Source organism: Toxotes jaculatrix, chromosome 24, assembly GCF_017976425.1.
Source record: "Toxotes jaculatrix isolate fToxJac2 chromosome 24, fToxJac2.pri, whole genome shotgun sequence".
In the NCBI taxonomy this organism is placed as follows: Eukaryota; Metazoa; Chordata; class Actinopteri; family Toxotidae; genus Toxotes; species Toxotes jaculatrix.
Genome location: NC_054417.1, coordinates 1,684,881 through 1,709,000, shown reverse-complemented (window position 1 = coordinate 1,709,000; position 24,120 = coordinate 1,684,881). Strand labels below are relative to the sequence as shown.

At 41.1% G+C, this 24,120-nt stretch overlaps 6 protein-coding genes across 9 annotated transcripts in view; 5 read left to right on the top strand and 1 right to left on the bottom strand.

Moving 5' to 3' along the window:
- Positions 1-4,104, top strand: part of appa (amyloid beta (A4) precursor protein a) — a 31,293-nt gene extending 27,189 nt beyond the window's left edge. For both annotated transcript variants that reach the window (XM_041032280.1, XM_041032279.1), the window contains 2 exons: positions 862-1,008; positions 1,529-4,104. In XM_041032280.1, coding sequence (XP_040888214.1) covers positions 862-1,008; positions 1,529-1,630 — 249 coding nt within the window. In that variant the 3' untranslated portion in view covers positions 1,631-4,104. The remainder of the gene's footprint in view (positions 1-861; positions 1,009-1,528) is intronic.
- Positions 1-24,120, top strand: part of s100b (S100 calcium binding protein, beta (neural)) — a 614,446-nt gene that overhangs the window by 468,879 nt on the left and 121,447 nt on the right. The window lies entirely within an intron of this gene.
- Positions 4,790-7,291, top strand: atp5pf (ATP synthase peripheral stalk subunit F6). Its single transcript, XM_041032405.1, has 4 exons — positions 4,790-4,891; positions 5,735-5,904; positions 6,200-6,324; positions 6,738-7,291. Exons 2-4 carry the CDS (start codon positions 5,735-5,737, stop codon positions 6,764-6,766), a joined length of 324 nt encoding a protein of 107 aa, XP_040888339.1. The 5' UTR covers positions 4,790-4,891; the 3' UTR covers positions 6,767-7,291.
- Positions 8,349-10,783, top strand: LOC121177918 (C-X-C chemokine receptor type 2-like). The gene is made up of 2 exons (XM_041032355.1): positions 8,349-8,422; positions 8,669-10,783. Exon 2 carries the CDS (start codon positions 8,693-8,695, stop codon positions 9,788-9,790), a length of 1,098 nt encoding a protein of 365 aa, XP_040888289.1. The 5' UTR covers positions 8,349-8,422; positions 8,669-8,692; the 3' UTR covers positions 9,791-10,783.
- slc19a1 (solute carrier family 19 member 1) lies at positions 10,917-18,870 on the top strand. The gene is made up of 6 exons (XM_041032312.1): positions 10,917-10,992; positions 12,235-12,914; positions 14,308-15,097; positions 15,772-15,964; positions 16,064-16,205; positions 17,164-18,870. The coding sequence occupies exons 2-6, from the start codon at positions 12,612-12,614 to the stop codon at positions 17,362-17,364; spliced, it is 1,629 nt and encodes a 542-aa protein (XP_040888246.1). The 5' UTR covers positions 10,917-10,992; positions 12,235-12,611; the 3' UTR covers positions 17,365-18,870.
- Positions 20,905-23,906, bottom strand: LOC121177929 (carcinoembryonic antigen-related cell adhesion molecule 1-like). The gene is made up of 11 exons (XM_041032369.1): positions 23,647-23,906; positions 22,998-23,159; positions 22,753-22,878; positions 22,430-22,593; positions 22,131-22,227; positions 21,929-22,027; positions 21,782-21,802; positions 21,499-21,519; positions 21,323-21,349; positions 21,170-21,226; positions 20,905-21,042 (listed from the first exon to the last, which is right to left on the bottom strand). Exons 1-11 carry the CDS (start codon positions 23,720-23,722, stop codon positions 21,023-21,025), a joined length of 870 nt encoding a protein of 289 aa, XP_040888303.1. The 5' UTR covers positions 23,723-23,906; the 3' UTR covers positions 20,905-21,022.

The window sequence follows — 24,120 nt, the reverse complement described above, 5'->3', positions numbered from 1 at the left end:
TAACCCCAATCAGTGTCCCGTAGGATTATTGTGGAGGAGGTTCAGCAGCCTGAAATTAAGTCCCCACTCGCTGGCACAGGCAGGGGTGTCGAGATGTCAAGATGCATTAGTGGCGTTTTGAAGTTTGTGCCAGTTGACACGAACGTCAGCAGAGGTGGAGATATCAGGACTTGTTTTCCTCCCTTCAAAAGACTCCATTTGCTTCTATTTATTCTGGTATTGAATGATGAAAAATGAGCTCCACAGAGGAGCATAATCCGTGACACAGAAGCTGAAGCCTTCATTTGGTTCTTGGGAATTTCTTTAAATCATGTGTATCTGTGTTGTGTTGTCTCGGAGCTGAGTCATGCTGCATCACTTCTTCTTTACGTTGTGCTCTACCTTCGGTAAAGTCACCCGGCAGCCACAGGAAGACAGTAGCGTCTCCACCAGGAAATTATCCCTCAAAAATAAGTCAGCTTACATATATTTGTCCTGTCCATGTGTTCTTTTGTCTTGCGTCTTTGTTTCCCAGCAGCACAGCATTGTTATTCTCAACTATTTGAAAAAGGACAAAAACAGATACGTGATAGGAAATGTAATTACACAAATCACGCCCAGCAAAACGACTTGGGGAAATGAAAACTGGGAAGAAACAGCAGTAAATGAGCTGTAGGTAGCAGCAGCTTCAGGAGATCATTGTCACCCTGAGGGGAGAGACATCAAAACCAACACACTACGCTCATTATTCAGCAGTGAAACAAACACACAGTGACACATTATTTCCACGGCAGAAAGAAAAGTCAGTGGTGGGGTAAAAGACAGTATTTTACTCATTATATTAAAATCATCCTCCTGCCGTCTGCCCTTCCACTCCCACAGGTCTTCTTCGCAGAGGACGTGGGCTCCAACAAGGGCGCCATCATCGGATTGATGGTCGGAGGTGTCGTCATAGCGACCGTGATCGTCATCACCTTGGTGATGCTGAGGAAGAAGCAGTACACCTCCATCCACCACGGAGTCATCGAGGTGAGAAACAGCTGACCTGTGTTTGTGTGTGCTGTGTACAAGCTGTTCTGTGCGGCACTCAATCTGGTGCGTAAGGGTGATGCTGTGCCCGCACGTGTGAGCTCAAGCTGTTTTTCAGTATGGCACTGGTGCTGGTGTATATGTAGATACATCAGGTTATATATGTTTCATCAGAGTCTGAAAAGGCCTTAGAAATATAGAGCGGTAATGGTACCCTGAAAAAATAACAACTCTCTAAATATAATTAGATTAATGCCCGTTACCAATTAATTTCCTGCTTTGCTTTTTTAATTACCCTCATTTATCATTTCCGAATTTTCATTAGCCTTTTAATTAAAAAAAAAAAAACGGTAGTCAGGTCGGCCTTGTTTCTTTATTTTTTGTCAATTACTTTCAAAATAATCACATCCAGGAGGCATTAAAAAGGTACTGAAGTGTTGATTCTCTTATACTTGTGCACAGTGTATGAGCATTTGTGTGTAACCCCCCGCCCCCCACCCACTCTCTGGTTCACCTCCAGGTGGACGCTGCCGTCACCCCCGAGGAGCGCCACCTGTCTAAGATGCAGCAGAACGGCTACGAGAATCCAACCTACAAGTTCTTTGAGCAGATGCAGAACTGAGGAGGATGTCACATATATATATATACACACACACACACACACACATTAATACACACAAAAACATCTCCTCCCACACATCACGCACCTCCCCTTCCCCATCCTCCCCCTCCAACTAGTCCCACGTCTCCAAAAGGCAGTGTGGCTTAGATCTTTGAGTGACTGAAATAGTCAGTTACGAGCATATGGAGCGACTGTAGCCAGGGTTTTCTTTCACTCTTGCCTGGGCGGACGCTGTGGCCAAGCCAGTTTGCACCAAGTTTGTTCACTTTATTGGAGCAAGTCGCCTTTTAATTAAAGAAAGGGGTTTTTATATGTTGCTCCGTCTGGGCCTGCTGATGTATGGAAAAAGGCCCCGCCCAGTGCATCGAAACAAACCCACCCATAGGGGAAAGAAGCGGGTTCTCTCCACACTGATTCAGGGCCAGTGTATAGTTGGGGTTTTTTTGGCTTGGGAAGGTTTTAGGTTTGGACGTGTGTAGGCAAATCTGACCACTGATCAGTAGAATAAGAGGCGCACGCTGATCTGGGCCTCATTTACAAGAACTGGTTGCATGCAGATGAATCCGAGTCATTTTAAATCATTCTACAACGTGTGGACTTATTCATTTGTTCCAGTCATATTCTTTGTAATGATTATATGATGAAATACAGGTTTAAATCAAGCAACATGATTTTTATAAATGAGGCCCAATGATTCCCTTCCTACTGCACCACTACTGCACTCACTCTACAGTCTACACTGGAGTATAAGTGAGCCTCCTCTCCCCTCCTCCTCCTTCCCCATCCTTCCCTTCATCCTCTTTTCTTTGTGCATTCTTACGACAGCTGGGCTGTGTTAAGTCACACAAGGCTCTTAAGGATATTTGGAGATGCTGATGATAATGAATATGTTGATGACGACGATAGTAACTATGTATTCTGAATGAGCTGTTTTTATTTTAGAGTTTTTCTCTATCGTTTCCAGTTTTGTTTTTCAAAAAAGAATGAAAACAGAGAAAAAAAAATCAGCCAATGTAAAGTCCTTTTTTTAAATTGCGTGTAATGTTGCTGAAGTTATGCTCAAGTCTTAGCTGTTCCTATGTAGTGCATGACAACAATGACAACAGGATTTGGAAAAAAAAAAAAACAAGATCTTAACGCTGCTCTCTCTTGAGATCCTTTCTCACATATAGATTGTCATTCTAGCAAGATTGTACATTTAGTATCTTCTCGTGATCACGTGATTTCAAACAATGATGAAAAATATATATAAATCTAGATGAACAGGCTCTGCTTTGATATCATGTAAAATACACATTTAAAAGAGATCTGTGATTTTTGGAATTTAAGTGTGTTTGTCTTTTCTTTTATTATTATTATTATTTGATTTCTTATTTTTTGATTTCTTATTATTTTTTTTTTTAACCATGCTACGTTCCTGAAGCTACAGGAGGGGGGCTGGCTTCATCTCTGTTTGTATATGATTCTCATTCAGTAAAATATATTGTGTTAAAAAATCTCATTCATAGGGGCTTTCAGAAATCACCCTATTTAGTTTTTTTTTTCTTTTTTGTTGGATTCATGTTACCGTGTTTTTTGAAAAGGGCATGTTAGGGGGGTGAAGGTTATGGGGCGTGGGAAGAGAAATGGAGATTATCTCTGTGTGTGTCTTGTCATTTTCAGTCTGGTGTTTCGTCCAGTTGTAAGCCGACGCTGTTTCTTTTTTGGTTTTGTAATCATTTTGCTTTCTGCTGATAGAACAGGTGAAGTGCTGAGAGGTGGAAGGAGGAGGAGGAGGAGGAAGGAGGGCGAGCTAGAGAGGAAATGACTTGCAGTTCCGGATGGATAGCCAGCCAGGCAGGTAGTCTGTATATATATAATGGATTTTCACTTCCCCCAGCTTTTCCCTTCCCCTCCCTCCCTCCTTCGCCTTCCTTTTCCTTCAGGCATGCTGCTCACCTCTCTGCCATCAACGCACACTTGACTCCTCAGAGGCACAGCACTGGAGTCCGTATATAGATACTAGGCGTTCACTGTCGAGAGGACTGAGACCGAGTCGTGGGCGAGGATGTGAAAGTAGGGATCAAATATTAGTCTGAGGTAAATTCAAGCTTGTAGGTGAGAATCCCCCCGTTCATCTTCATACAGTCAGCTCATGTTAAAGATTTGTCACCATCTCAACATTACAGAAAAATACAGCGTGACCTCACACTCTGTTGAGACATCTAATGGCAAGAAAGATCTGTGAGAACAGTGAGTGGAATGTACATATGGAGGCTGCAGTGGGGTGGGTCCATGGTTTTCAGAGGGTGCTTGATAGAAGCCCAACAGAGGGCAGTAGAGTAGAAGAGGAAGCAGGATTTTCTTTTTATCTTTTTCTGTGGGTTATATATTGGTTTTGTTTTCCACTGTGTAATATTGTGCAGGCCATTTGCATTGACTGGGAAAACGCTTTCTACACTGTATTCCATAATAAAGTTTTGAATGTACATACAGATGCTGTGTCTGTGGGGGTTTTTTCAGATCACAGAATTTGGATCTTACTGTGTCCTGTTTTATTCTAATAACCAAACATTAATTACATTGCATTACATTAATTAATATTAGTTTAATTTAAAACTGATACCCTGAAAGGGGATTTTTTTTTTATCTGAGCTTCATGTAAAGAGGCCAGAGGTCACTCACAGACAGAAGACAGCCGACTGGAGCTGACAGGGCTGCAGTGTGTTGCCCAAGGACAAATTAGAGGACTTCCTGATACAGATGAGCCCAGGCCATCTTCCTAAAGGTTATATTATTTTGCATTACACTGAAATCAAACCAGTGTTTTAGGTGGACCACATTCAATACAATCAGTGTTCCAGTGATAAATAAAATACCCATCCTATACTGCTCTGCAATGGTGGAAGAAGTACCTATGCTTTGCTTTAGGTGGAGCACTAATACCACAATATAAAAATACTCCATTACAATTACAAGTAAATAGTATTTAAAATCCCACTTTAGTAAAAGTATGGAACAATTATCAGCAAAATATACTTAAAGTTTAAAAAGTAAAAGCACTTAAGAATAAAAAAAAGTCTGCTTTGTCTTTTGTATTATCATATTTGTGCTTGTTTCTTTGCTCGGTTCGTGAGGACGACCTAAATGTGCGCAGCGCTGCGCATGTGAAGTCACGTTTTGACGTCCGTGAACGCCCCATCCTCACTGCGTCACCACATTCCCACAATCCACCGCGGGTCCTCCGCTTTTGCACTCTGTGCGCTGCATGTCAAAGTCAAGGTGAGTGCTTCATTTTAAAAGAAACGCATTTAATTTCACCCTTTGTGCGATTACCGCGCAAACTGACAAACGCAGGCTTGTTTCATCGCCGAGTTTAACGTCGGCAGGAGACACGGCAGCGCAGCGAACGACAGAGGATATCGTTTGAAGGCTGTGTTGCCTCAGCTAAAGCTAGCTTAGCTTGCTAGCATTAGATATTGTTTGGGCGAGTGAATGAAGCTTTGAGCCGCATCGAAACCGAGCACGACTAAAATCGCAGTGAAAATAGTGAATGAAGGCGACAGTCACATTAAACCATTGTTTGGAATTGCTTTGAAAGTAAGCCAGCTAACCCAATGTCAGTTACCATGGATGCTAATATGCTAATTCTAGCTGGCCTGCTATTCAGCGTTCCTTCCCTACAACTGTGCAGCAGCACCTCCACATTTAGATGTTAAATTATTCAATGGTTAATGCAGGATGTAATTTGAATTTGGAATAAAAATAAATACTAGTTTTATTTGTTTATTTTCTTAATCATTGCTTGAACAACACCAAATAAGTGAACCAGGAATCCAGTTAATATTTTTGACAAGTTTTAGATTATTGCAGTGTTAACAGTTGTTAGTATAAAACATAATTATTCCGTTTTTATGTAAAGATTCCAGGTTTTAACAGTGCCCTTGGTTCACTGATGTACAGGGGAGCTTTTGAAGTACAAAGTGACCCACCCAGTACATTTCACAGTAAATTTTATATTAGTAGTTATTTCCACTTATTGTACCAAACTAGATGCTGATCATGTCTTGCTGCACTGATACAGTCCTGAGAACAGCCTAACCCGAGGCCTCTTTTCTCCTTTAGATGGCACTTCACAGATTATTCCAGCTGTCCTCTGTACTGCGCTCTGCTGTGAGCCTGACTTTGCGAAGGAACATTGGCATCTCCGCTGTCCTCTTCAACCGGGCCAAGGAGCTCGACCCCGTGCAGAAACTATTCCTGGACAAGATCCGTGACTACAACTCCAAGAGCAAGTCAGTGCACGATACACAACTCCTGTCATGACCACATCCTTACTGTTTAGAAATATCGTTTAGATTTCAATGGTCGATCAGAGTTCACATCAAAAAGATTTTGCAAGTAGGCTTCCAGCTCAGTGTTCACTAACTTGTGAAATATTAATTTGAAAAATGGAGAACTACTTTTTGGCTTTTTTTTTAGCACAAATTTAAACCACAGTCCCATCCATTTAAATTATATTCAAACATACTCCCGCGACCACGGTCACGCTCATTTCTCAAACATTATTTGATGCCGTGGCTCTCTCAGGGCTTCTGGTGGCATCGTGGACGCAGGGCCCTCTTACCAGAAGAACCTGTCTGAAGAGGTAACCAAACTACAGAGGCTTTACGGTGGAGGAGATCTCACCAAGTTTCCTGACGTAAAATTCACAGGTTAGTAAAAGTTTATGTTGGTTTACATGGGGTGCTGTGTCGTCTCCTGTGATTGTTGATTGAATAGAAATTATAACTATTTTGATGATCTACAGTGTTAACAGAAATGCGTGACTGAAGAGATGCACTGTGATTTCAGGCTTTGTCTGTGTCTATATATAGTGCATAGATGGTGACACTTGTCAAAGCAAGATGATTCTCTGAGACACTTTTATTCCTGAGATTCAGAGTATTTTTGTTGAAGCTACAATTAGCTAGTTGCTATAAATTGCTGTAATTCTTATCTAGATATCAGATCTAATCTCAAGTGTTGTTACATGTTGTACAGGTGTCATACATCTCATTTCAAAACTGATTTACACACAGAAACAACTGTCACTAATAGTTCTCTGTTGTTTGGTTTTTTTTTTCAGAGCCCAAGCTTGATGAAGCACCCAAGTGAATGCTGTCCATGTTGTAAATCTCACATGTTGTATGTCACCAACATGTTGTATTTAATTAATAAAAATATAGTGGATTGAACTGTTGTTATCAACACTTGTTATCACTAAAATGATTCTGATGTTACTACAATAAACAAGTTTCCAGATACCAACATTTAGTGATTACATAATTATAACTGATATCTCCAAATATCTTTTTAATAGCTATTAAGATCTTTGGCATCATTGTACACACATGTCAGGGGCATTAAACCATATTTGAATAATGATGGCCGTCACAATTTCATCCAGAGCATAGACAGGAAAATAAACAAATGTAAACACATGATCTGGCTCAGTATTAGATCCACATAGGACCCCTGTGTAAGATGTAGGGTCTCTGATCAAATCCTTTGGACTTTCCCTAACTGGACTTCAGTGAAGTGGCCTCCAGTGTTTATGTGATGACATGCAGATGATAAAGTAATTTTGATACCAGTGCTGTAGATGACAGACAAATTAAAAAGGCTTCCTTCTCTCTTGGATTGGCTTTGTCTGGTTTTGTGTTGTCATTAAGCATATGAGGATCTTTTGTGGCACTGTGGCCCCAGTTTTACAGAAGGCAAAATACTGTCTGAAGTCAACTGCATTTATGTTTGAGAGGATTGAGATGTTTTCTATATAGCATTAATGAGAAATCATCTACTTATTCATCGTCCTCATCTTCGAGGCTGAGAGAAAAACATAAACTTAAAGTTTAATAAAAAGGGATTAAACAAATTAACTTGTTTAAGATGTCAAAAGTAGGCGCAGGGAGGGATCAAATCAGGGGAAGACTTTTGCAACAGCAAGAGCGAGAATATTACAGCATTTACTTTCCAGAAAGTGCCACAGCTGACATCCTGACCTGCTGATTTATAAAAACACCTTACCACACAACCCTGATTACCCAATAACGTCATAAAAGAGAGAGCCACATCACATATGGCAGGCTTTCATGTTATATAGGACATATTGTGTCTTAGCCTGACTTACAGACAGAAGGGGTCACGAAGGATTCTTTAGTGTTCTGATGAGGGAAAGAGGATGCAGTCTCTTTTTTAAAAGTCAGATGCTTTTATTTTGGAATAAAATCTGACTAGTTGTACTGGTTGTGAAGCTGTCCTGACACCAGTTTCTATTTTTATTTAGTAATTTTGTCTTCTAGATATTTTGCAAAACATTTTTATGTGGATTTACTTGTGTATTTAATTGATGGATATTTATTTCCTATGTTTTGGTGAACAGTGTTGGTTCATGAGGATGTGAACACAGAAATTTCTTTGTTATTAATGGATGAAAAATCTGAGTCTTGAACCTTGAACTGTAATAATATATATTCCTGTTCAAAATCCCATATATAAGTTAAATGAACACAAATACATTCATGACATACCATTTTCCTATGTGCATCTTTTTTCAATCTTTTAATCATGTCAAAATGTTACTACAAGTCCTGTTACTACAATCATCTGACGCAGGCACATGCAGAAACATGCTGGGGAAGGAAGTGGGACATTGGGCCATCTCTCCATCAAAAACCCATATTGTGTCACTCATAAAAGGGTGCTGGTCTGTACAAACATCTTTGTAAAGCTTGTCATCTTTGAAAACTTCAGGCCAGGTCAGTGCGGGAGGTGAGTATCTACAGGGGCTGTACATTTAAAGCTGCACAATGCAACTTTCCAAACTGTGGGAAAACAGCTGCTTGTAATTGTTAAAAGGGAAGTGTAATATAATTCATCCTCTTTCTGACGTTTTCCCTCTTTTCAAGCGCAGTTTTGTCCATTACTGGATTTATTTATTTATTATTTTACAATGTCAACACTGACCTATGAAAGAGGAGAATATACAGGGTTTCAAACTGTGCTTGCCTCCTACAGCTTAAAATCTCAACCATCCTGAACATGGCAGAAGGTGGATCCGTGTTTTCGTCGCTCAGCTTTTACTTTGAGGATCTTTATGAAGAACTGAATGTAACCACCGACTTCAATCTGACAACCTACAGCCCTGATCCAAGGAAATCACCATGTCCCGTGAAGATGCTGGAACCCAACGCAGCTCTGTCCCTGTGTTGCATCCTCATACTCATCTTTTTACTGGCAGTACCAGGAAACCTGTTAGTGGGGTGGGTGATCAGCACCAGCAGACAGGCCCTGACTCCATCGGAGGTGTACTTGTTTCATCTGACGATAGCAGATGGTCTGTTGGCCCTCACCATCCCGTTCTGGGCTGTAGCAGTGGTCCGAGGATGGATCTTTGGAGACTTCATGTGCAAATTCCTCAGTCTTATTGTGGAGGCGAACTTCTACACCAGCATCATCTTCCTGGCGTGTATCAGCATCGATCGTTATCTTGTGATCGTGCGCGCCAGTGACAGTGTCAAGAGTCGCCAGAGGATGTGCAGCCGGGTCCTCTGTGCGGGAGTCTGGGCCCTCGGTTGGGCCCTCAGTCTGCCTGCGCTTTTCAACGATGCCACCAAGCTCAACAATAACACAGACATAATGATTTGCTCGGAAACCTTCGACATTGGCAGTGCCACCTCGTGGAGACTCGCCACCCGTGGATTGCGCCATATTTTTGGTTTTTTGCTCCCTCTGTGCATCATGATGGTGTGCTACAGCATCACCATTGCGAGGCTGCTGCGCACTCGTGGTTTCCAGAAGCACCGGGCCATGAGGGTGATCTCAGCCGTGGTGATTGCATTTGTGCTGTGCTGGACACCATACCATGTAACCATGATCGTAGACACACTGATTAGGGGTGATGTGATACCATATGGCTGTGCCATGAGGATGTCAGTGAACCTGGCCTTGTTTACAACCAACAGTCTGGGTCTGCTCCACAGCAGCATCAACCCGGTCCTCTATGCGTTCGTGGGGGAGAAGTTCAGGAAAAAGATGATGCAGCTTTTTCAAAGGAAGTTCAGGCAGGAGAGGTTGTCAGGGTCAAGGTTCAGCAGGTCCACATCTCAGACCTCAGAAGGAAGTGGAACTGTTTTCTGAAAGCGGAACTGTTTTCTGAAAGCAGAACTGTTTTCTGAAAGCTTTGGAGCGATGGATCTTTTAAAACACAGCACACTTCCAAGTTTATTTTTTCATTCCAGAGAGGAAGGTGCTCTCCCAAATCCAAATCACACTTTTCAAAATTCAAGTACAAGAGCTTTTGCTACCCACAAACTGTAAATTCCCCCTTCAGACTGTAATAATTATAAATTGATCTTCAAGACACAGCCAGTGCCACAGAATAGACAAACCAACCAGGGAAAAGGTAGGTTACTTATGATATAATGATTATGTTTTAAAATAAGAGCATTTATTATAGTGTAGTCTTTTTTCTTGAAGCTATATCCATCTGATGTCCAGAAAGCTGTGTTTGCCCTGCACAGGATTTTTCTGTATGCTTACAGTACTGTTTAATATTCTACTCTTGGATTACGTTGTACACTGCTGCCATCTACTGAGCTCAATCACCTATAGCCACGAATTCCAGCCTGTGATTTGATCAAGTCTGTGTATATTTTTCTCATTAAGTATTTTTGTTGCTACAAAGTGAAACACTTTTGATGTGGTGACATATATTGTGGATCTGTTCAACTGGATGCCTTTAACTACTGTGCACACTGCAGTAGACCGTCCCATGTACTATGTTTCCGTGTTTATTTAAGTATGACTTAAAGTCTTTTGAGCTTTGAAGTTTGTATTTACAGCTGGCAGTTACACGCTTTGCAACCTTCCCTGAACAGACTGATTTGTTCCTGTGGATTTGTGGTTGGTTCATTTTCACAGGGTCTGTTTTGCCAATAAAATCATTAATAACTCACCTGTCTGATATGCAAAACTTTTGAAACTTGACCTTGACAACTGGGAAACCTGTCTGTGCTGTTACAAGCAGCTACAAAATGATTTAATACATTTGTTTTCTCAAAATACACAATAGTAATAATATTATGTTATTCATTACAGTATTGCATATTATTATATTGACACATCTGCATATTAATTTTCTTATGGGTTGTAAAATAATAATAATAAATAATAATCATTTTGCATTTAAGAAACAAAAAACTCGAAAAGAAAATCAGTTTACTTTGGTTACATAAAGTTTTGCCTTCAGACCCAGTGGAACTACATTGCCCAGAAATCAACGCGCAGTAAAGAAGACGCGATTGGCCAATTGAGCAGCAGCTTTTGACGGAACGCACGAGGTATGTAACGTTTGCTCGAATTTGAACAATTTAAAATTACAAACAAGTAAACTGCGCCTTTTTAACGGAGAACCAGCTTTTTTGTCATGTTTACGGTTTGTCGGTTACTCGCCATAAACGCAGTGTTTTGAATTCGTGCCAACAGGAGCTACACGAGTGTGCAGTCCTTACAGCTATGTTTCGTTAACCGCCGTGCTAGCTGTAAATTCCTACATCTGTCTGTTGATTGTGCGTCGAAGCGACTTCGCCGATGTGCGTCTCGTTGTCCTGCACAAAGAACTCAACTAGCGAGCTTTAGCACATTAGCAGCTAACGTAACAGTAAGACGAGCCTTTGTGTTTTCTTTTTCTTCTTCTTGTTTTTTAATATGCTGGCATGTGGAGCGCTGGTTTGTGTGTGATCCGCTGAATAGATTGTGTAATCTGTTTGCATTCCCCCCTTAAAGTCTGGGCACGTAACTTCGGCCATGTAGTTCACAAGTCTTTTATATAGTTATAACTTTTATATAGTTCATCAGAAAGTGCCGCCCCTCAGACAGAGTCTGTGAGCGAAGCTGTGCTGAGAAATGTGACTGAGCATGGCTCTGCTTTATCCAGCAGATATAACCACACGTCTGATTTTAAAGCTGAAGTAACTGGTTAATTATTCGGTTGGTAGGACTTTGGATAATCATGATCTGATTATGTAAATCGTTGCCTTAGAGCTTAGAGAGAGAGGACTATTCAATCAATCAATAGGTTTATCAACACAAAGAAAGCGGGGACTGTTTTTCAAGCACAGCTCCCAGATGTCAGCTGTTCTCAGCCTCCCACAGAGGAAGCTCTTTTGTTTACTTATTTATTTTCTGTTTTATAGTGGACTAAATACCTTTGGAGTTTGGACCGTTGGTCAAACAGAACTGCACATTTGTAGACGTCACCTTGGACACTGATGGACATGTCTCACTCTCGTCCATATATGATAGTAAAGGGAGAGCATTTCTAGTTTCCATGTAATTTTATGTTCTGAGTAGCTCTAAAGCCCAGAGGGTTTTGTGTGGTCAGACAGAACAAGCACTCTGAGAGCTGGCGATTGGCATTGACATTGAGAATGAGAGTTAATTGCAGCCCTGTTTTAGTCACAGCAGTGTTTTGTGGTCTGCCACAGTTTTGCTAGAAAACGCAGCCGTGCTCAGATGTCAGCGGCGGTGTTTGCACAGCGTAAAAATCATCTGACGAACTAACAACATTGTTATCTTTTCAGGTTGACAATGACACCGCACTCAGCTGCTGGATAGCTTGCTGTCAGACAATGTCACCGTGTGGAATGAAGCAAAGGTCAACGTTTTCTCTTACATGTGAACAGCAGCATGTAGCATTTTAACTACCCCGTCATCACCCAGTTAAATGGTTCGCCTTCACCGTTTCAGTATTCTCTGGCATGGAGAAGCAGAAGAGTTGAGGGGAAAACCCCGGTTTGTTTGACGTTTACAGCTGGCTTTTTACACTTTTTTGGTTCATTTCCAAGAAGACGTCGGCAGCTTTGCTCAGCAAAACAAATCCTCGCATGCTGATTTGACAAAAAACAAAAACAAGAACTACACCCTGCATCACAGTGTGGCCCAAAAACCAGCAAACACAATGGTAGCAGACGACACCGCGGGAAGTGGGGACAGATCGGAGGTGGAGAAAGAGATGGACCTGACAGTGCTTGCATCTAAAGATACTGAAGGACATGAAGACGGAGACATAGAGATGGCTGTCTCTTCTTCCGAGGCGCCGACTTTCTCCGAAGGTGTTCCAGAGGAAGCCAAGGAGGCCAGGAAGTGGAAGTGCGCCGTGATATTCTTGTGTTTCTATGGGTTTATGACATCGATAAGGCCCGGGGAGCCCTTCATTACACCATATCTGCTCAGCTCTGAGAAGAACTTCACCAGGCAACAGGTTAGCAGTGCACACAGACTGAAATGTGTTGGTGTTTTTTACAGGTATGCGTGTGTGTGAAGGAAGTGAAGGAACACTGGTGCAGCCACATTTGTAGCATCTTCAATACAGTGAAGTTAGTACTGATACAAAAGCCAATAATGAAGCTGAGAAGTTGTTTTCGTCGTCCACAGAAGTACAGACGTCTTTCGCCTTTTCCTCCATGCAGTTAAGCAGTACAAATAATGAGTGCCCTGTGGGGAGTTTGCTGATCCATCTTACTGAGGTCAAAGTTCACATTCCTCCTAACTGGGTCAATGTAATAGGTTTGTGAAGGTTTATAATCAAGGAATGTAGGATGAGGGTTTTGTAGAACGGAATGGGATGGTTTCTTTTTTTTTTTCCTTTTTCTGAATTGACCATGACCTCGTTCTGAGCAGGAACAGTTGGTTCCCTGCCAAACTGTCATTCAGAGAAGAGAAAGTGTTAAATATTTCCAGCATATTGATGTTTGTCAGACTGGCTCGGGCAGTGTGAGTGGGAAAACACTTTGTTAGAACATATTATTAGCTCTGCAGCTGAGCCGCTTCTTTCAGACCGATCTGTTGTAACAAACACACACTTCACCTCCATATATGTTTGTATCTGAAGCAGTGTAATCAACTCATGTTATCACGGATCTAAAGCTGGTCTTGGTGAAACTAATGTCAGTCTGTTCCAGTTTGACCAGTTTCCTGTTACACTGTCATGGCGTGACGAGATAGTAGTTGAATAAACAGTTTAAAAGGTGGCTTCACATATATAAACAGATACTGTTATTTGATGTTATCATTAATCATTGAAAGGTGGAAATGTATCATGACAACAAATTAATTCCAAATTAATGTCACCATGAGGGCACCAAAATTGGCCCGGGTTAATCATTTAGGAACTTAGAGAGATAAGACTTCACATTTGCTCATCGTGCCACCAAATTATTCACGGTAACATTTACAATTATCAACAGCAAAGGTCATCAGCCAGAAAAATAAGCAGCATAAACGTTGTTGATATTATCTATAAATTATGGCCGTGTTATACATGATGTTTTCTATAAATATATTAATCTAGAGAAAAGTCAGATTTATTTACAGTGCATTTAACTCTGTTTTCCTATTATGCATTTATGTCAGCACTGCTTTAGAGCAGGGACAAATCATTGATTAGTTGACCAGAAGTTAATTGATTAATGGTTTCAGTCATTTTGCAGGTGAAACGTTTGCTTTTTTTTCAGCTTCTCAAATATGAGGATTTGCTGCATTTCTTTGTCCTGTATGATAATAAATGAGGCATCTGCAGGGTTTGAACTCTTGGGTGGACCTCACTGATTTCTCTCCTTGATGTGAGCTTTATGTGATTTCACTCTCATTCCCAGGTGACCAATGAGATCACCCCTGTGCTGACGTACTCCTACATGGCCGTGCTGGTGCCAGCCTTCCTGCTGACTGATCTTCTGCGCTACAAGCCGGTCCTGATCGTCCAGGGCTTCAGTCAGGTGGTCATTTGGCTCATTCTGCTCCTGGGCACCAGCCTCATTCAGATGCAGTTCATGGAGTTCTTCTACGGCATCACCTTGGCCTGTCGCGTGGCCTACTCCTCCTACATCTTCTCCCTGGTCAGCCCGGTTCTCTACCAGCGCGTGGCCGGATACTCACGCTCCTCAGTCCTCTTGGGGGTGTTCACCAGCTCGGTGCTGGGTCAGGTCTGTGTATCCTGGGCCGGCGTCGACTTCTACACCCTCAGCGCTATATCTTTGGGTTTCGTCAGCTTTGGTCTGCTGCTCTCGGTGGGCCTGCCATGGCCCAAACGCTCCATGTTTTTCAACCAGATGCAGAATGAGGAGCAAAAGAAACTGGCTGTGTCGGGAAGAGCCACCGAATCAGAACTGGACAAAATGAAGCCAAAAGAGAGCGAGTCGAGCTCTGCCGCCCCCGCGCTCTGTGCATCGCGCTGGAAGGATTCTGTCTTTGTGCAGATGCTGCTGGAGGTGAGAAATGTGGTCAGGAGGCCGAACCTGAGGCTCTGGTCCTTGTGGTGGGTGTTCAACTCCACAGGGTACTACCTGGTGTTGTTCTACGTCCACATCCTGTGGAGCAGAGTCTCCCAGGACACTGACAAGAAGAACGTTTACAACGGGGGAGTGGAGGCGGCTTCTACCTTACTGAGTGAGACATTTTTGGATATATAGGGTCCAGTTTTTACAAGAACGGCACTGGGTTGTTGAAGTCTAAATCTCTGTTTTATGCTCTGTGCTCATATAGCGCTCTCAGTCGTTGGGTGTCAGTTTCAGAGTCCTCCATGCTTTTATTCACATGGGTGCAACTCCAGCTTGCTAAATTTAGATACAAATAGTGGGAACAACTCATCTGTGCTCAACAACAACAAAATATCAGAAGCCCTACAGTTGAAGGTGAGCGGGAAGTGTTTATCTTTGCATTAATAGTCAAATTTTTGCAAGGTGAGTGAAAAAGTTGCATGGATAATTCCGTCCTGAAACTTATGGATTTGTTGTGGAATTTCTGTGTTCTAAAACAAACTGATTGAACTGAACTAAGGAGGAAAGTTGACTTCACTACAGATTGACAGTACACGCCTTTGACGGTCAGAACTAAAGATAAAAGTCTGGAAATTAGTCATATTCAAATAAAAAGCACATTTGAAGACTTGGTTTAAGGGCCCACCCTTACTCTGAAGTGATTACATCAGGTTTAGACATTAGTAATCAGTTATCAGCTGTAAAGCACAAAGGTCGCAGCTTGTTTAAATAAAATAGAACGTTTTAGAAATCCTGAACTTCCATCAGTTTGGAGGGCAGTAACTGATGTGTGTCTTTATCCAGGTGCAGCGACTTCCTTCGTGGCGGGCTTTGTTAAAATCCGGTGGAACGTCTGGTCTGAGCTGGTCATCGGCATCATCACCGCGGTGCAGGCGGGTCTGCTGCTCCTCATGGTCACCAGCAACAACCTTTGGGTCTGCTACATCACCTATGTCCTCTTCAGAGGCTTCTACCAGTTCCTGGTGCCTATTGCGACGTGAGTGCCAAAAAAGAGTGACTACAAAAACTTACTTAAAAATGTGGAACATTACGAAGTTTAAACTGGTCTGTGGTGACATTTATTTTCTCTCTGCAGTTTCCAGATAGCCTCGTCACTCACCAAGGAGCTGTGCGCGCTGGTGTTTGGCATCAACACCTTCCTGGGCACCATACTGAAGAGCATCATCATCCTGATATTTGCTGACAAGAGCAGCTTGGCTTTGGATGTGCACACTCAGGTAAAACACCTTAGCAGACCATGCAGGTGTCGTATACATACACTGGAGACATGTAGCTTTGGCTGCGTGTTCACCTGGATGTACTCCGTGCAACAAATGTGTCAGTACACTTACAGTACAAGTTATTCATATTTCACAATGAATACAAACTGATTTTCAGAATAATTTAGGTAAATAAATTACGTTTTCAGTTTACATATGACTGGGGGAAGCATACAGAGTGGAAGTTTTAACAGTAGACATTTTGACTTGTCAAGCACAGGTGGAACAAATAACACTGACTGCTGCTTTACACAGAGCCAACATTAGTGTGATGAGTTCCACCTTTGACTTTACCGCTTTGACGACTCAAAACATCTGCTGTGAAAAATATCTAGAAATCTGATTCTTTTTATCAAAGTGCAGTGGAAACAGATGAGCGAATAAATCTCGGTGGACATAAAGCATTCAACCTCACTGAAGCTTCTGCTTTTCTGGTGAGACAAAAAAAAAAATTTGCCGTAGACAGACGCATCAGATCTGTGCGGCGCCATGAGGCGCGAGCGACGTTCATCGAATTAATGCGTGAAACAAACGCCACATTTCCATCACGATTTCAACGTCGTTTCACATCGTCTGAGGTTTGACTGGCGCTCCTTTCGTCATCTCGTTGCGCCCCGGCATTGATTTAATCCAACCCGACCGGACTTCTTCAGATGTTATGTGAGGTAGTGGATGGAAAGCCAAGTTATTCTGCACTACATTTGGATGGAAACCTGAATGATGACAGCACAGCAAGTGGTAGGTTTTTCCAGTCAGTTGCAGTAAAGATTGTTATCACAGTAAAGTAGTGAAGTATTCGCCTGTTGTACAGCCCCCGGCGATAGTTAGCACAGCGTTCTCTGTCAGTATTTTATGGAATTATTGTTCCATCTGCACATTATCTGAATGAAGATGCATTTCTTTTTTCCTTTTGCAGTTCCTGGTTTACTTCGTTTATTTTACCCTTCTTGCCGTCGCCTACTTTGTCTCTGCTGCTGTGGTCATCATCCGTCACTATAGAAACCAGCCCAGCGCAGGAGGCGGGGCCGAGAACCAGGCCGCGCCCACAGAGCTCAGCCCCGTGGCAGCGAATTCGGAGGCAGAGCCTTTGTCTAACGGAAAAAATGCCAAAGCATAACGTCAAGAACCGGTTCTGTTTTCCATCCAGATCTTATGTGTTTGTTAGGAGCTCTCGAGACTCAGCAGGATCAATCGTTTCAACCCTCTGATGCTGATGGAGAAGCTCATTCAGTGTTAACTACTGTGCCTTAATTATAAAAGTGCCTCCTCTGCTACGTAAAATTCTGCATAAGCCTCGACAGGCTGCAGGCATCTTGTGTCTGAGGTTTTGGGAGAGTTTTGTATTTGTTTTTGATGATCAGATGAGGTTTGTTGTAACTGTGAGAAGATGATGAAATTCTACTTTTACTGGGGGCAGTATTATTTCCTTGAGTATTGTGGAAAACCATCGTACATACAGCGAGGGACCATTAGGGTAATGGTCTAAATTGAGCCTTTTTTTGTACTTTGTGCAGGAAGGAAACAAGGAGAATTTGCAGCTGAAACAGGGTGAACTGTCCTCTGTCAGTGGCAGGGGTTTGCCCTCCATGATTACTGTACAGTCACCAAAAATAACTTTGGAATAGGCTGCATTTTCTGGCTCAACAAACATCATCAATACTTATTTCCATCACCAACACTCCTATTGCACTTAATGTTACAATTATTACAATTGACCACATCAGTGTAATTGATTTTTAAATTTTTCTTTTCTTGATAATCAAATTTTCACGTCACATTGTTGTAAAATCACATCACGATTGATACCTTCTTACCCAGCTTTTGTATCGGTAAGCTGCAGATTTTAGGCAGTGTGTAATGTGCTGTTTGAATTTTATAGTTTAGTATTTTATAGTACTGTTAGCGCTGATCTACTATTTGTAATGCAGCATCAGGGTATTTGAAATTATTCGTCTTTTGTGATACCTGAAAACAGGCTACAGAATGTGTAGCTTAGGAGAAATTAAATGAAAATAATGTTTCTAGATATTTATTACACAGACATTCTAGTTTGATATTTGATATCTAAATGCACACCACAGAATTTGGTTGTTTGAAAGTGGTATTTCTATTTTTTATCTAAATTTCAGCAGTATCTCAAGCAATAATCTTGCTGCCAATTCACTGCCTGTTGCTTGTGAGTTTGTGAGAGCCCCATTTTGCCAAACAAACCAACTGCCAAGAGGGCTCCCAGCTCCTAAAACCAGCTCAACATATCTAAAGCTGCAGGAAGCACTGGTCTCAGATCTGTAGAAAACATAGGAATGCAGTGTTACTTGATGCGACAGGTAACTATGGTGCAAACATTAAGTAGATTTTTTAAAATGTCCTTTAGGTTACCTAAACAGCAACAGTATAGTTAATAGATAGAGCAGTATTTAAAGCACAGACAACACTAGTTTCTGTTTGTTGTTCATGTTAACTGCACTCAGAATGTATAGATGTGTTTTTTTGTTTTTTTTTGATTGAACTAGTTGTTGGGAAATGATGTAACTGTGAACCTGTCTGAATGCTGGAAAAAAAAAGGAAAGTGAATTTAATCAGATGTCTATTTTGTATTCACAAATAAATTACCTTTGGTGGATCAAAAGCTCCTTGATCATTCTTTTTGACTCTGTACTAAACCACACTTTTTGCAACATGAAAGCATTGTATTGTTTACGACTGCAGCACTGTGAAGAGGCTACTGCTAAAGGTTGCAGAAAAAGAAACTAAAGAACAACCATTCATTTCAGATAGCATGGATAAGTATTAATCATTTTTATGTTTTTTTTTTTATGAGGTGCGACTTACAGTTCTCTTCACCAGACAAAAAATCAATACTGTGTTTGATGTACTCGGTTCATAGACTTGGTTTGTACAGCATGTCCATGTGAGTTGTTTGGTCAGCTGCTGTCACTGCTCGCAGCAGGAAGACCACGAGCTTTCTGAGTTGTATTTGTTTTTCTGCACGTCTTAGCAGGAGTTCTGTCTTTTTCCGTCTGCAGCTGAGCGCAGAGATGTGATGAAATCCCTCTGGGACAAATCTAGTCATTCTGACCTGATAACATTGGCAAGACCTGGTTTCTCCTCCTTGTGGAGAACTGGCTGTGGTTAACGTGTCTACAGATCTCATAACCAAGAAAGGAAGTGAAGCATGGGCGACTGTATGTAAAGCAGAGTAATCCAAGTGGGAATTGTATCTAGTTGTTTAAGTCAAAATTAAACTAACAACTAACCGCTGTTCTGCCTGAGCTGCCTATCTGCAGCCGCCTTGTCAGATCAGTGGGACTAGCGTTAGTCATCACAGAGTCGTAGGAAGAAAAAAAAAACTTATTCCACCCCTTTTTTTCCCCGACGCTCCCTAACAGCAACATCACATAAAGTTCACTATACCATACAAGTGACGAAACACTTCCCAGATGACTAATCATCTGGAAAACACTGGCAAAATAATATGAACCCCCTTATAAATAATATTAATTAATAAAACAAAACTGAACAAGTTAACAAAGATGCATCCGGGCTACATTTTGGCAAATTTTTACAAATGTACAAACTTTAACATATATATTTAAGTGGAAAAACACTGGCACCTTAAAATGCATGCTGCTCAGCCTGTTCACAGGGAGTGAAATCTGTGGGCTTGCTGCCCTCAAGTGGTGCAATTACAGTCTGTATTCATTGTCAGCTATAACATAAATGTCTGGTTTATTATTTATCAATTGTGCTGTTGGAAAAAGAGACCTGAATTAAAAACAGGTCAAAAGATAATGATGTGTAAATTGTGTAGATTTACAAAACAGAAGAAGCTGGAGTTCAGGGTTTATTCTTTTTCTGGTTTTATTAAATCTAGCAATTATAAAAGACTTTTTATATTTTCCCATATCGCCCATCTTTATATCTTCCCACCGCAACAAACCACAACAAATAATCAGCTCACAGTGAAATGAATATCTTAGTGCCTTTTGTCAAAACAAACAAAGAGTAGAAACTGTGGAGTGTCTTAAACTTTTTACACTTTAAAAATGTCAGTGCCACAGCTCGCTGCTGACAGTTTCAATTCATTAATGCTGCTTTGTCAGTAAAAAAGGAGTTTCTCAGTCGAAATAATTAGTGTATATGTGACAAGAGACTTTTTCAAAACTACAAGGAAACAACTCCATTCATTTTAAACACACACCATTCACATCAAAAGTCAAGACAAAAGTCAAAATAGTTGATTGACTTTGAGCTAAAAATGCCTCACACACAGAAGCTGCTGCTGCTGAGGAGTCAGAGGTAAACTTCTGTACAAAGCCTGGATTGTTGGCTGAGCTGGTGGCCCAAACCAGACAATGGTGTCCCTTTTCCCCCTGATTTTCATTCCAGCTCGTCCCCACAGAGTCAAAGCTGTACTCGAACACCGTGAGGCTGCGAGAATCCACACCAGTCCCACTTCGAATAATCCTCAGCCGTTGATTTAATGAGCCTGAGGTACCAGTTGGTATGCTGTCACAGGAAGGCGAGCTGAACTGGGTTTCCTGGCATTGTCTAAAGATTCTCTGCCTCTCTGGAAAATCTAGAAAGCTCTACTTCAAGCGTCTCTCCGGGGCAGCGCTATGAACCTGGGCTGTTATTTCATTCCTAATAACTTGCATGTGACTTTAGGTAGGTCCCAGCAGAAGATTTTTTTTATTTTATTTTTTTAGACAGGTGAGGATCATTTCTTTTACACCTGACAGACAGCTCCTGACTTGTTGGTGTTGTTCAGGTGTCTATGCTATTGGTGTTTCCTCTGCCAAATGAAAAAAGGAAAGAAGAGTCACACACTCCTGCTAAAAATTACACACCTGGATTTCTTTAAGTGAATAAAAACGATAAAAAATCTTTAGAGACAAGCAGGTTTTTTTTTTCTATCTTACCGTCTTCTTGCTGCTCCTGAGGAACTGTGGTGCCATTAGTTTCAGGCACATTTGTTCCTGAATTAATGATATGGACACATAGATTTCAACCTGTTTTTTAATCAAAATAAAACTGGACAAAACTAAAGAAAATGCGCTGTGGTTTAAACTTACGTGGCTTCTTATGATTCCTCCAGAAGTCTGTGATTTTAGACAAAAAGAAAGACACATTAAGAGACAACACATGAGAAGCATCTGACTGTTAAGGCCCTGGTTATTACTCTGTGAGCAACGCTCTGAAATTCAGGACAAAAATATGCATAAGAGTACAAGTCATTTGAGTTGCTGACCTGCTTCCCATGGCATGGAGTCTGCAGGGGGAAAGTCACAGGCGTTATAAGATGTTATGTTCTGGTGTGATCTGTTTAGACTTATTTTGCACAGGAGGAAACTACTAACTAGACTGAACACTGGACTGTCACCAACAGCTGTCATGTGTTATTGGATGGATCCTTACTCAGATTGACTCACCTAAGACTGTAAAAAAAAAAAACTAAACTAAACAGCTATTTAAAAAAAAAGGTTTTTTTTGTTTTTTTTTCAAATATCAAAATTTTGCTTTAGCTTTCTTACCTTTTTGGAAGAACCACATCCCTATAGGAAATCAACAGAATAATTAAAATCTCAGACTCAGACCTCAGACAAATTACAGAATAGAAACATTTTGCTGCTAATATTGATATAATGCCAATAAGAACGGCATCATATCATGATTTATACCTGCTTTCCATCTGTGTATAAGAGCCACAACCACCACGACTGTCAGCAGACAGATGAAGACTGTGAGTCCTGCGTTAATTTTCAGACCCCCTTCAGGTGCTAGAAAAAAAATAACACGATAAACGAGTGGCCGTGATATAATCCGTAATTCCTTGACATTTCTTCTGGAATATAACAAAGTTTTCTTCGTAGTGAAACTCACGAGTCGTGATGAAAGGGTTGGGGATGGGTTTGCTGCTCTCCAGGCTGACTGGATTTTTCAGCTCACAGCTGAACTCCTTTATGCTTGAACTGTCCTCCTGTAGAGTTGAGTGAAACAGTAAGCATCATCAATCACTTAAACCTCACAAAATTCCTTAATATTCCAGGAACAGTCCAATAAGAAGAAAGAAAAGTAATTAATTATAGAAATAGTTCTGCAATTAATTTTCTGTTGCTCAGTTTCTTATCAGTTTCAGGTCTGTAGAAAACATAGTGACAAAAACAAAATATAAACAACACCTTTGTAACATGGTGCTCCTTAGATGAAGCTGTCAGTTCTTTGTCATCTGACTTCCATATGTAGGTGACTAGTTCAACAGCTGTGGTGTTTCCTTCACAGGTCAAAGTACAGCTGGTGTTCGCATCATCACAGGCTTTAGTGACAGTGGGTACAGGGACTGGAGCTGTTGTTATTGGAGAAAAAAAATAGAAAAGGTCAAGGCAACACTCATTTTTATTTTCATTCATATGCCTAAAGTGAATTTAGTTACGCACAAAATTAAGCACCACTTTGCTCAGCTTGTTAAACCTCACTAAAAACTGTGTGTAATTTATCCACATACAGATGATAATGAGACGAGTTGGAGCGGCCTTGAGGCTGTTGATTTCCGGTGTGTACAATTCAGTGTCACTTCGAGTAAGTCCTTTGATTGTCATCTCTCCACTGGAAATGTTCAGGCTCACACGGCCTGGAAACAAACATGGACAGTGTTAGCTTCTCAACTCGGGTCTCACAACTAATTAAAACTGTAACGTTTCATTTAGCTTCAACCTGTGAGAGCTGAGCTGATCTAGGGTCAGTATGTACCTTTGAAATGACGATAATTAGTAATCTCAGAGTCAGAATTGTCCCACTGAGAGGCAATGTTAGGACCATCTCTCCAGATGATGCTGGTGATGGGGACAGGCACAGAGATGGAGCCAGGTTTGAGGACAACTTCATCACCCTCCTTCTTGTAGACGATATTCTCTGTAGGGAAAAAAAGAAGCTCAGTGTGCCATATATATATATATATATATATATATAGTTTAAAGTAATGGTTATTATTGGTTGCCACCTTAAGAGACAGAAGTTGCTTTGAATTGCTTTCATTTCCCCCTTTGTAATGTAATGTGGGTGGCATTATTTAGTTTTTTTATTATTATCATTATTTAGTTTTGTTTTTGTTTGTTTTTGCCTGTCCCATGTGTCTATAAAATGAACATGAGCTTAAACATAAATACATGTAGTCCCTCATGTATTCTGTACTGTTGACAGTAAATATTTTCTAAACCTAACTTACTGACATCAGTATGAATCCGAACATGAGGCTTTATAATGGGTGGGGCCATGGTTATGGAAAAATCCAATAGTGCGACACAGCCTGCGCAGATGTACAAATATAAACCACAAAAAAGCTCCTTTGCAACGTATAACAACAAGTCGTTAAACAGAAAGTTGGAGGCAAATAACTTACCGGACTGTGCGGACACAAAAGCCCCGAAAACACAGAGCCACCCGGCCAACACCGTCAGGGACACGGGCAGCCACATCGTTACTCCTCCGGCAGTTACACCGTCAGAAACGAGGGGAAGTCCACTCTGCTTCTTTTCTGCTGCCAGAGAAACATGTCAGCTTGTTGAGGAGCTTAAAAAACACCATAGGTTAAACAGGTTTGCGTAAAGATCCGTGAACTGGCGATGGCAACTGGAAGACGTGCAAAAGTGAAACCATAGTAACCCCGCCTCCACCATCACACTGAAAATAAGCATTTTAAATGTGCTTATAGATTAATGGACTCTCAACAAAAATGTGTTTCATACTAACCCAACTAGAATATCTGAGGTGTAGAAATCATAATAATAATCACAATATTATTACAAAAATTATAATAAAAATTATAATAATTTCCAACACCACCTCCCAGTGGCCAAAAGTTGTTACTGCAGCC

Bases quoted from the DNA above. Each gene is read 5' to 3' on its own strand.
- slc19a1 (XM_041032312.1), top strand. From the start codon at position 12,612: ATGGTAGCAGACGACACCGCGGGAAGTGGGGACAGATCGGAGGTGGAG. The intron at 12,915-14,307 runs GTTAGCAGTGCA...TCTCATTCCCAG, and splicing joins AGAACTTCACCAGGCAACAG to GTGACCAATGAGATCACCCC. The intron at 15,098-15,771 runs GTGAGACATTTT...GTCTTTATCCAG, and splicing joins GGCGGCTTCTACCTTACTGA to GTGCAGCGACTTCCTTCGTG.
- atp5pf (XM_041032405.1), top strand. From the start codon at position 5,735: ATGGCACTTCACAGATTATTCCAGCTGTCCTCTGTACTGCGCTCTGCT. The intron at 5,905-6,199 runs GTCAGTGCACGA...TGGCTCTCTCAG, and splicing joins GACTACAACTCCAAGAGCAA to GGCTTCTGGTGGCATCGTGG. The intron at 6,325-6,737 runs GTTAGTAAAAGT...TTTTTTTTTCAG, and splicing joins TCCTGACGTAAAATTCACAG to AGCCCAAGCTTGATGAAGCA.
- LOC121177918 (XM_041032355.1), top strand. From the start codon at position 8,693: ATGGCAGAAGGTGGATCCGTGTTTTCGTCGCTCAGCTTTTACTTTGAG.
- LOC121177929 (XM_041032369.1), bottom strand. From the start codon at position 23,722: ATGTGGCTGCCCGTGTCCCTGACGGTGTTGGCCGGGTGGCTCTGTGTT. The intron at 22,879-22,997 runs GTACATACTGAC...GTTTGTTTCCAG, and splicing joins TAATTATCGTCATTTCAAAG to GCCGTGTGAGCCTGAACATT. The intron at 21,043-21,169 runs GTAAGATAGAAA...TTCATTTGGCAG, and splicing joins TCAGGAGCAGCAAGAAGACG to AGGAAACACCAATAGCATAG.